Source organism: Merops nubicus, unplaced genomic scaffold (assembly GCF_000691845.1).
Source record: "Merops nubicus isolate BGI_N331 unplaced genomic scaffold, ASM69184v1 scaffold33301, whole genome shotgun sequence".
Lineage (NCBI taxonomy): Eukaryota > Metazoa > Chordata > Aves > Coraciiformes > Meropidae > Merops > Merops nubicus.
The window spans coordinates 8853-20549 of NW_008590824.1; the positions used below are offsets into that span (position 1 = coordinate 8853).

The following is an 11697-nucleotide window of genomic DNA, read 5'->3' on the forward strand; positions in this document are numbered from 1 at the left end:
TTCGTGAAGTACTGAGTAAGAAGCTGTGTGCTTCAGTGTCTGGAGTTGCCAGCATAGTCTTTGAAGTCTTCAGTGCACTGCAGTATTCCTATCAGGAAGAACTTGAGAAATAATCGTGATTTAAAGAGAATCTAGAAACCACAGATATTTGGTTAGATACACTTTGTTTTTCACGTGCATATATATTAAATCTGTGTTCTCTTTACTTAGTTTCTAGGGTAGTAAATACATATGGACCTCAGACTAGATCTGAAGGGTCACATGGGTCCAGTCACAAAGCAGTTGTACCCATTCATGATTGTGGAAACCAAGCTGTTGAGGAGAGATTGCAAAACATTGAAGCACACTTAAGGTTACAAACAGGTTTGTATCATGTTTTAACATGTTTTAAGATCAGTGTGTAGTACAGTTGTCATTACTGTGGTAAAACTGGGCAAGTCTATAAAGAACTATGACTGTAAAAACAGTGGATAGATCCACTGAAAGGTTTAGTCACCCTGAGTACTCCAATCTAATATTTAAATTCTTGTATCCAAAGCGGAACCCAGATTTATGCCCAAATTACAATGCTGAGTTAGTAAATCTGTGCTTGATGTAGTCACAAACAAGAGGGAGGCACTTCAGAATGGGATTTAAAAGTCTGGAATATTTGGAGATAGGAATTCTCCGTACCAGTGGAGACCTTCTGCCTTCACCCACTGAACAGGAAAAGCTGAGAGTAGCACTCAGTCCTTCTTCATGGACACCTTGTGGGCTGGTGATAGGGGGAACCTGAAACCTTTTCCTAAAGGTGGATGATTCTTGAACTACAGTTAGCTAAGAAGCTTATTTCCCAGCGTTTGGAAAGCTCATGGTTAATACTTCCTGTTGCCATGCAAACATGAGTCCTTACCTTTCACTAAATAAATGCCATAGCCACCAGGCTGCTGATTTTTTAAAGTACTTGCTTTCCTCACCTGAGCCCCAGTTTTCTAGAATATAGAAATCATTGAGGCACTTAATCAGGGAGGAACTGGTATTTTTCTTGAAAAAAGTTTTCAGAACAGAAGCCCAGATCTTCGCCTAATAAAGGGAATGTTCTACACATCACACTGACCGACTCATTGACTTTTTTTGTCTTCTGAATGCTGAATAGATGCCAATGCATTCTCCTAAGAACATGGTGAGCATTGGCTACTAGATTTCTGTGAATGCATACTCGATCAAAGTCCTCTAGCTGCAAGGAGAGTATAATAGTCCTCAATACTGGTGAGGCAGCAGTCAGAGATTAACACTTAGCTGTATAGCTGTCTCAAAAATAAGGTGGTTTTTGTGCATGGAAATAAGAATTTCCGAGTGTCTGGCCAGCATTAAAGTTACAATGTGTATGTTTATGCCTATCAGGGTGATGACTGGGGGTAGCTAAGGAGAGGTGCTTGCTTCCAGGTTGTGCCTATAATAGGTGACATAATTTTGTGTGAAAGTACAGGTCAGCTAAACCAAGTGTAGGGGAGGAGGATGAAAGTGTGCATTTGAAGCTCAGCTCCTGTCCAAATCAGCATTCCTAGGGAAAGTCTCAAGATCGTTTGTTTCTTACCCCAGCAGCTGTGCAAAAAGTGTTCATCTGAGCAGGTCACCTCCCTCATCTACCTGCTTGCCTGTTTTTGTTTGCAGTGACTGAAAGAGTTATTCTTGACTCACCTGCTGTTTTTCAGAGCGTTTTCGTCTAGTGCTAGCACTGCTCTTTTCCCTTTACATGAAGAGACAGCAATATTAAGAAGAGTGAGAGGTTAGCTGATTTAATTAGTAGCTGCTGAGTGATGAGTAGAGAGCAGAACTGAAGGAGGGAAGCTACCTGCAAAATTGTCTGCCTGAAGTGACGAAATAGATGAATGGCAAAAAATCCATTAGTGCTTATTTCAGTAGTTTGTGGAATAGAATTGTCCTACCTAACAGACCTGGAAATTAATGGAAACAGATGGCAAGAGAAGAAGTAGAAGCTTGCTAAAGCTTTGCTTGTCAATACTGTCAGAACCAGACTGGTTTACTGGGATAGCCAGTATTAGATGTGATAAACAGTGATTTTGGTTTATAGAATACTATGTAGTGTAAATAAGATGCTTTCTAAGTCTGATCTCTTGCTAAGTTCAGTTCTTCCGTGAGGAAGCAAGTCCAAGCTGCTCTAGTATAGGCTACAAACAACAAACGGGTTGAAGTGGGGTTTTTTGTTGCTGTTGGTTTGTGGTGTTTGTGGGATTTTTTTTTGTTTGTTTGCATGGGCTAGGCAGAGGGGTGTTTTTGCTTGGTTGTTTTTTTCCAGAGGTCTATTATTCCATTCCACACACATTCCTTAACCCTGCTTCTCCTGTCTACGGCCAGGAAGACACAGTTCTTTGACAAGCACAGCTCATACCTGTCCTCCAGCCTCTGACACTCAGTGGAGATAGGTTTCCTTCAGAACAGTCTTAGGTATCAGCGCTGGGTCCGTGTGGTCTGCCATCCCATCCGCTCCCTCTTGATGTGGCTCCCACTTTTGAAGTGGTAACATTTGGGGTGTGACCATTGTATTGTAAGAGTGATCATTAGTTTTCTAGGGACACTATTGGACATATTTCAACCACCTGCATAAAGTTGTCTGTTGCCTCCACTCACAGCTTTATCAATCAGGTTTGATTGATCTGAATTGTATTAATTAGCCCTTCCTTTCTATTATCCCAGCCACTCATTTTGTTTCAGCTACTGAGTGATAGCTAGACTCGAATAATTCACCAGTAAAACTTATAGCCTTTAGTTTAAAAAGTCATTCAAGCACTTTTCCTGATTTGTTTGTATTTGTATTGGTGTCTTTAGGTGGTCCTGTACCAAGAGACATTTACCAGAGAATTAAGAAGCTTGAAGATAAAATCCTTGAGCTGGAAGGACTGTCTCCTGAATATTTTCAATCTGTAGTAAGAAATTCTCAAATTCTTTTAGCATACCTAAATACATTTGGAACTTTTGTGCTTAAATCTTTATGTGCAGACAAAAACCTAAGGAGTCTGAGGGCATACACTTGTGATAGACAACTCTGGCTTGGTGTAATGGGTGTATTTCACATGGACTATCTATGTAAATTCATATTTCTGCCTAATTTGTCATTTCAAAGAAAATCTTAGGAAAAAAATTGCAACGATCTGAGCTTAACTAATTTGTAAGAAATGTATTATAGAGGTTGGATTTCTCCCCTTCCAGCTTAAAAGCTGCAGTATTTCTTAAGAAAATGGAGTGAAGTTTTGATCTTGATAGAAATCATTAATGGCTTATATTAACTGAAATCCTTTGGCCTTCTGTACATGATGTGATTTCTAATGATCAGCTATGTGAAATAATTTCCCATAGGATGAGGGAGTAAACCCTTTAAAAATTGCTTTGTAATTCTATGACTTTGATTTCTTTGCTGCTAGTCTTCAGGTGGAGTTCTGTCTGTTTTTGAAGAGTAAATTTTATCCTTAATTCACCAAAGGAGATCAGAACAAGAAGAACTTTAGTTGTTGCTAGGTCAGGATCTACTTGGCTATAGAAATTTCTTGTCTGTTATCTTCTTCTTCCCTCATGTAATAGTGAGAATGTCTCCTCTACTGCTGATCAGGTTTTAATTTATATCTTCTCCCTTCAGACCAGCTGAAAAAGAGTCCCTAATTAAAAATAAGTATTATCAATTTTTTTTCTTTTCTTTGTTTGTGTTGGAGACCAGTAAAGTCTTTTGTTTATGAGGCTGTTCCTTCAAGTTATTGGAAACCAGAAGTTCAAACATATTTTCATATGCTGAAATTTCCACAACTAGTGCTTCAGGATCTTCTCTAGAATGGGAATCTAGGAAGAATTTATGATGGTGGCAGTAGTAATGTTGTACAGTAATTAGAGCTTTTTTTAAAAAAAAAAAAAAATTTGCATAAATATTGGTGTGGATACAGGAAAATTTCAGGGAAAAATATTGACAGTTTCAAAAGCTGCATATTGATCTTTATTTTGTCTGAAGGAAGCTTCAGTTAAGTTGATAGTTGTTGGCTGGCAAGTGTGGAGAAGCTTCAACAATTTCTGACTGCTTTCCAGTAGTGTTTCTTGTTATCCAAAGTATTTAATTATAAAAAAGATTTCTTTGTCCGTGGGATGGCAGTCAATGTTCTTTCTGTACTTTAAAGGCTCTTGTCAGTGTTGTTACAGAATTACTTGTGGTCCTCTGTCAGTGCAACATTAAGTCTGTTTTGATTATGTCTTTTCTTCAGAGCTGTTCTGGCAAGAGGAGGAAGGTCCAAGCTCCCTATGTAAGTGCTGTTAACTTTTGTTTACCTTAAGTTTAGGATGTTCTGAGTGAAAAGTAATCAGAAATTCTACCAAGCGAATATCAAACTTCTCAGAAATAGCTGCATCAGTATTGGATAGCTTGCTGGCAAAGAGAGCAAAGGAGACAGAAAGTTAATGGGTGTCACAATGCAATTAATCTTTTAATTAAGAGTCTGTACTAGGGTAGATTAGTTAGTGTTTTTACCATTTAGATGAGTGATAGAATTAAATAAATCTGTAACAATGTTAATCAAGCTAGCAGTGACAATTTGCGAATTCAGATCAGTCTCCTAGTAATGTCTTCTGTTTTTGTTTTATGGATCAGTGTTTTCTGATGACTAAAGTTTTTTTTTATAATTCACTTTATTGGTTTATGAAGAGACAATAAAAGTAAAAATGGCGGGATTGGCAAAAGCATTTCAGAATGACCTGACATTATAGCAGATATTTGCCTAAGTCAGTAACACTTGCCATTTTGACATGATCACATAAGGGAATGCATTAACCATGTACCTTAGGCTGAAGGAGAACTTCTTCTCGGGGCACGTGAGACTGGAGCTAGAACACCATCTGCTGTTATCACTCTTGGAGACCGATGGACTAGGGAGAATGCTTAGGGTGGACTGTGGGCCATCTGAGGCTGGAGGAAGTAGGGTTGTCTACACTAGAAAAAAGTCCTTCGTAGGGTGAAATAATTTTATAAAAAGGATGATGACTGGTTCTTTGTGCAAGAAAAGACAAAAAAAATTGTCAGGTTAAGTGAGCACAGAGGAGATTGATGTTGGGCAATAGGGGGAAAAACCCCCTTCAGTTGTAAAGGCAAGTTCTGCAAGATCTAGATAGTCTCATCCAGGGTTTTAACATTAAAGGATTTTTTTTAATATGAACAGGTTAAATAAGCATCTAATGGAAATAGCATGGGTATATTGATCCGTGATTAGAACTGTCACTTTCTTCTAAGTTTACATTCTTTTTCTTTCCAGTTTAAACAGCCATAGACTAGATTCAGAAAATTCTGCAAAAGTATTTCTATCATTTAGTGCAATATGCAGTAACCTCAAATATCAAGTGCTAGGCCACTTCTCTGGCAATTACCAGATGTAAATGACTGTGGTTTTTATTTTGTTCTTTTAGCAGAACTATTCATTGGCTGAACTGGATGAAAAGATCAATGCTATAAAACAGGCATTACTGAGGAAAACAAAAGAATGCAAGTCCAAGGAGGCTGAACGGCTTCTCCAATAAAAAAAGAAAAGTCTTTTGAGAACCCTCATCGTGCTTCATACATAACCTAAACCATACATCTGAGTAGTGTTCATTGGGGGTGACTTTAGCAGTGGGAACAAAGCATGCATAGAAGCTTCTTTCGGGTGATCTTGAAAGATTTCTTTCAGAAGTCATTATTTAATAACAGTCTTATTAATGAAAGAGTTACTTTAAAATGAAGAATGTTTTAGGAATAGCATTCTAATAATCCATTCCCTTCTGTTGTAAAGGAGGATTGCAGCATTGTTTGTATGTGGAAAGTCAACCTGCAGACAAAAACTGTATTTCACATCTAATTCTTGATGATGGAGTATTCAAAAGGGCTATCTTTTGAATACTTTTTGTGTAAGTAGTTTGCATAGACTTGTGAAATAAATACTTCCTTATAAGTGAACTGTCTTAGGAAGAAAATAACAAAAACACTTGCAGTACACATGCTTACCTGCATTTTTTCCCATCTATGTCACTATTTTCACAGCTGTTGGAAATGCAAATTGCATTTTTGTTTGAAAGCTGGTTATGGAAATCCTATATCTGTGACCTGTTCTTCATTTCATTAGTGTCCTGTAGGAATTCAAACTTCATACCTTGCTAACAAAGTTAGTAAATTGTAAAGAACAGCCCAGTGGAGGTCCAGGGAGGTTTTGAGGAGCATGCCAGCAGGCACCAGCTTCCCTTCCTTCCATATACATACTTAAATGACTTCTGAAGTTTATAACTTCTGAAGTGTGGATGATGGGTGTGTAGTTTAAGTTAGTCAGACCTTTTGCTACATACTGAAGTGTGATTTTATGTTTTTGGGGTTGGTTTCTTGTTGGTTGGTTGTTTTTTTTTTTTTAAATAAACCATTTTCTATTTATACCAGTTTTGTAGTTTATTTGCTGTCTCTCTTTTTTCTGGTTTAGGTGAGAAGTAGCTGTTATGGAGCAAGTCTTTTGTGTTACCTGCTCTACTAAAAATGGCCATACTGTCACTGGCCCTTGTATCAGTCTCTGTGACAGGTGTTACAGACAGAGCTCTTTCACTTTGAAGTGCAGTAGGGACTTTCTGTGGTTCTGTGTTCTTATCCAGACTATGTTTGTTGTAGCAACTGCACCTAATGCTTCTCTGAAGGTGAATCAGCAGAGGTGGGAACAAAGCTGCTTGAGCTCTGGTCCTAGCTCCAGGAAAGAAGAGAGTATGATAGTTACCTGTTCAGATGCTTAGTGTACAACCAGGAAGAGATTAACCAAAGCAGTATGAGTGCCTCAGATACAACAATGGCTACAAAGGAGGTACTTTTGCAGTTGAAGGCTGTGGCATACCTCCATGTAGGACCATTACTCATTTTATGCCACATGTCAGTACAGTATCCTACAAAGACTACTCTTGTTACACAAAGTGTTGTCATTGTTGAAAATCCTAACAGTTCATATTATGAATATGCACAGTGAGCTGCAACTTCCACCTCAAGTAGATGAGCTTTACTTGCTGTCTACAAAACAGGTTTTTTTTGGTATTGTGTGCCAAGAGCCGTAGGTCAAAAGAGTACAATGTGGGTATAATCATACCTAGCACCACACACTGCACACAGTAGTATGAGGTGGCTGTTACAACTAGGGACAGGAAAAATGACCACAGGGTTTTGACTTTTATAAAGCAGTAGCTTCTACTCATGTGCGTTGTAATTCAAATACTGGTAGGACATGCTGGCTAGGTCTACTGCATTTGTACTGTGCAGTTTTCTCTGGAAAGTTCTGGAATGAAGCCCTAGAAGAGATAAACCTGTGGCAGATACCTAGGTCTGAAAGATTTGTTTAATAAATTACTTGTTGTTAGTTTACATTAGAACAAATGTGCATATATAGACACATACACACACAGACAAAAAACATTCTTCATTCCTTAGCTGGGGTCAGTTCTCAGAGGAAGTGGCAAACACTGCTGCTTTCCTCAAGGGACTCTGGGTACAAAAAGACTGCATTAGCAGTTTCAGAGCGGCTTTTTCGGTAATGAGTTGCCTGCTACTTGAAAGATCTCATGCCATGGAATTTTCTTTCTTAAGATGGCAGCAACATAACAGTTAAGGGTTGAAAGCATAATGAAGATGTGCTGTAGCAAGACAATAGCTAAGGAGACAACAGCAGAAGTACTCTGGTAATTTATTAGCCCTATATTCTTTATCAAATAAATGCTACAGATAAACTTGAAAAACGTCAAGGTAGTCATCTTGCTTTTTTATTAGACCTTTGCCATTCTTTGGTTTCAAGTTGTTAGTTTTTTGTACAATTAATGCCAATGTGCCTGTCCTATAAAAACTCATTGGAAAGATAGTCTCTGCTGTGAGCTGCATGTTAAAAATAGTTGCAGATTCCAGAGGGCTGCCAAGCTGTTGGAGGTTTCCCTTCCTCTGCGGAACGACTTACACATAGAGGGATGAGAGAGCAGGACATTACTCCAGTGTTCAATGCTACTGGTCTTCCCAGTTTATCCTTGCTTCCTTTTGTCTTTTTCAGCTTTACCCTGTACAGCTATCCACCACTAAGGACTGTTTGTGCAGGAAGAGATGAGCTACCTAATCCACCACACCCCCAAAATAAAGAGGTTGCAGGATAGACGTCTTACACTATCCGTGGTCCAGAACTACCAATTGCATGCTTTTTCCTCTGCAGGAAACACTACAGTGCTTGCTGCAGGTGGGGCTGCAGTAGCTGAAGTCTGAGAGGTAACCACAAATGAAGCAAAAGCAGAGGAAGTATTCACTATCTTGTAGGCATGTCTTAACACCTTGCCCAAGATGTTTTTACTAATGTTGGGTGGATCTACACTCCTTTTCCTTCAAAAGGACACACCAAGGTGCTCTTAAAAAGAGAACTTTTTATCTTTGTTAAACAATCTCCTTTCCTTCCTCACTTCCAGATAGAGTTAGCAGTACAGTGTACCACTGGGGATACCTTCCTTCCTGCAATGTTTTTCTCTTGAGCTGCTCCTGGCATCTAGAAGCCTGTGTAAGGAGAAGCACTGCTGTGGCTGCCATTTCTCACAGGCCTAAAGGCCAGGTTTGAATCTGTAATGGACAAAGGAGTGGTTTAGATGTGAAAGTTCACTCCAGAGGAGAATATATTGAACAGAGAAAAATGAACAGAAGCATTTTGTATAGAAGGTTTCTCTGTTGAGGAGCTCTTCCACTGACCATAACTACAACCCACTGCAAGATGATGTATCACAAGCTTCAGATGAAATTCTATGAACCTTTCCCACACATGTCCAATCTATATATAGTAAAACTGGAGGGAATTAGGAATGACACCGCTGAATTAACTTAACCAGAACAGGTTCACCATTGTTCTAGTGTACAGCTATTCCATGTTACCAACACCCACAAGCTTATTCTGCTATAAACTGGCAGGAAAAGAGGATGGCTACGCTATGTCCTGCTGAGGAGAGATTGCAAAGCATTCTCTCCTGCCCTGATGTTTTCAAGGTGCATGCTTTGAAAGAAAGGCTTAAAATCTCCATAGCCAGGCAAGAACTGAAAGGATGGCTTAATTTCTGCTGCAAGATGTCAAGACAGAATTGTATCCCAGTTTCAATACATAAAATTTCACAGATAAAATAAGACATTCTGTCTCCTTAATTATGCTTACCTGAAAGCTGATCTAGAGATCTTTCCAGGTTTTGCAAGAGTCCAACAGCCTGTGTCACACTTCACCTCAGTTAAGGGCTTCCAGCTACAAGATAAAATGGTAATCTTACGGCACTGTAAATTTGGCATTAATTGAGGAAGCTGTCTAAGAGCATCACTTTTAAGCTGAGAACATTTGTCCCCCTTAGGAATGCTTCACATTGCCCCTTACATGAGAGATGTATTAAAACAGTGGAGCTTGTGTTACTGCGGTGTGTGTGTGATTGGTTTCTTTGCTTCAGGCTCCCCTAAGTAGGGAGCGATTCATCTCTAGGAGGCTAATTTCTTACAGTTGAGTGCAGGATTTTAATAAATAAACCCAAAAGTGAAGTGCCCTTTTGAACAGCCCTCATATCAGCAGGTAATGTCAGTAATTTAGGAAACTCAAACCATTCACCATTCCATCCAATGTATTGTGATCAGTGCTGTTGTTTTGATTTTTTTTTTTTTAAACACATCTTAATTAAAACAAAAGAGATAACTTATGGCCTTACAATACCACTGAGAAATTTTAACCTAGAATGCCAAAGAGATATTATTTGAAGGAGAAGTAGTCAAAATACTGGAGGAAAAAAAAATTATTGATGTTTACAAATAATTTGTACCAGTGAGAACAAAACATTTCTTACAGTAAGAGATACTGAACCATCCTCTCTTGAATAAGACATGGAGAGGCAACTTCAAAGAAAAAAAGTCTCCAGCAAGACTTCCTTAGAGAGATCTTTTCCCTTTCCCCATAAAAGCAAGGGTTTCCCCTAACCCTGTTGAAGACTTGCTGGGTACTTCAGGCTTCTGTAGCCACAGGAATCTCTCTGCTCTGATTTCAGCTGTGCTGTAACATGAACCTGTATAATCTTCTCACAACTGCTTGCTACATCAAAGCATGGCAGAAAGTAGATGAAAACTATCACCAGCCCTGTGGGTTGCTGAGGATCCAGACAACCTTTCTGAAAGCACTGGGCTACATATTGCCTTTGCTGCCAGCATTGCCCTAAGCCCAGATTACATGCTCCTATAGCTAGGAATAGGATATCCAACTGTCCTGGTGGATAACGTATCCCATCCAAAAGGAGACCACTTGGGTTGGGAGTCACTGCAAGTGATGAGTTTTCTTGTCATTATTTCCTTAGTGTATGGATTTGATTTCTTCTGACCTCAGGCACTGCCTGATGGGGAAGAGGTGGGCGTATGGGCTGTAGAAAGTCTAATGATTGAGAAAAAAGGAAAAAAAACCCCTGCATTTAAACAACTACCCCTGTAGATCTTCTAGTGAAACTGCCTTGTCATGGGCAAAACACTTGGAAGTAACAATGAAAAGAATAGGCATTGTTTGAAGCTATTATTTAGAAATCATCTAGATTTTTAAAGGTTAATTAGTGTAATTTACCCATCTTGGGTATTAAAAAGGGTTATACATGAACAATAAATGTAAGAGTTCAATCCATTTTATTTCCGCAGTTGATTCATCCACATCTGTTTAGCTTTTTATGACCATCTAATTGATTTGTAGAATTCTGTCCAGTACAGATGGGCTACTGTTCATGACTACTTTCATATTATTTATATTATTGTTGCTCTGATTTTTATTCAAGGCCAGATAGAGGGGAATATAAGAGTGTGATGTTCACCTAAACATAACAATGGCATTAAATTTCTATTTGGCTCTGACACAAGAATAGATTTGTGGAGGCAATCCACTATGAATATAAATAAGTTATTTATACATAAATATAATAAAATTTCTTAATTATGACCTATTTTACTGGTTCTACAATATGCTCTGTTATTGTGAAGTTCTGTAGCAACAGCCGGGCTAAATCAATTGTCACAAACTCATTTGGCTCAAAACTAGAATGATACCACTACTGGCACATGCGAGAGAATAAAAGCTATGCCTCTGCTGCCTGTTCTGTGATAATTCTAGCAAGTCTGTATGTAGTCTCTCATACAGCTGCACATGCATATGCCACAGTATTTTATACACAATTTATACATACAGAATTACGCATTTGATTGAGACTCTCCCACTTCTCTTTGAGCTGTCAAAATCAACGGAAGCTGGCTAGGTGTTTTCCACTAGACACCTCGCTTGCTGTGAAAACACATCGCATGAGCAAGTCTTCACCAAGTGCTAGCCTGTAAACCTGCATCTTGCTCCATTTCATTTCTGAGTTTTCTGGGTGTATGGGGAGCAGTTTGAATAACCTGCACTGTAGCTGTCTTTATACAAAAGAATTGCTATCAACCCCAAACTCTGAATTATCGAGATCATTCACAGAATGAAGAAAGTGCCTTTAATTACCCAGTAGTCCCACCTCTGCTTTAAGCAGTTGGACCTTCACGCATGGAACCTGTGTGTATAATGGCAAGAAAGCAAGGTGCACGCAGAGCCATCGCAGTAATGAGAGGCACGCTTTCATGCCAGTGGTTTTGTACATGTCATACATAGAATCATAGAATCCTTT

At 38.9% G+C, this 11697-nt stretch overlaps 1 protein-coding gene across 2 annotated transcripts in view; it reads left to right on the forward strand.

The window, feature by feature from the left end:
* MBIP (MAP3K12 binding inhibitory protein 1) overlaps window positions 1-5880 on the forward strand; it is a 10613-nt gene extending 4733 nt beyond the window's left edge. The window contains exons 5-8 of one of the 2 annotated variants that reach the window (XM_008950079.1): window positions 211-363; window positions 2830-2927; window positions 4245-4283; window positions 5440-5880. In XM_008950079.1, the coding sequence (XP_008948327.1) occupies window positions 211-363; window positions 2830-2927; window positions 4245-4283; window positions 5440-5547 (398 nt within the window). In that variant the 3' untranslated portion in view covers window positions 5548-5880. Of the gene's footprint in view, window positions 1-210; window positions 364-2829; window positions 2928-4244; window positions 4284-5436 lie in introns of both variants that reach the window. The other variant, XM_008950078.1, reaches the window with a different exon arrangement.
* The last annotated feature ends 5817 nt before the right edge of the window (window positions 5881-11697 follow it).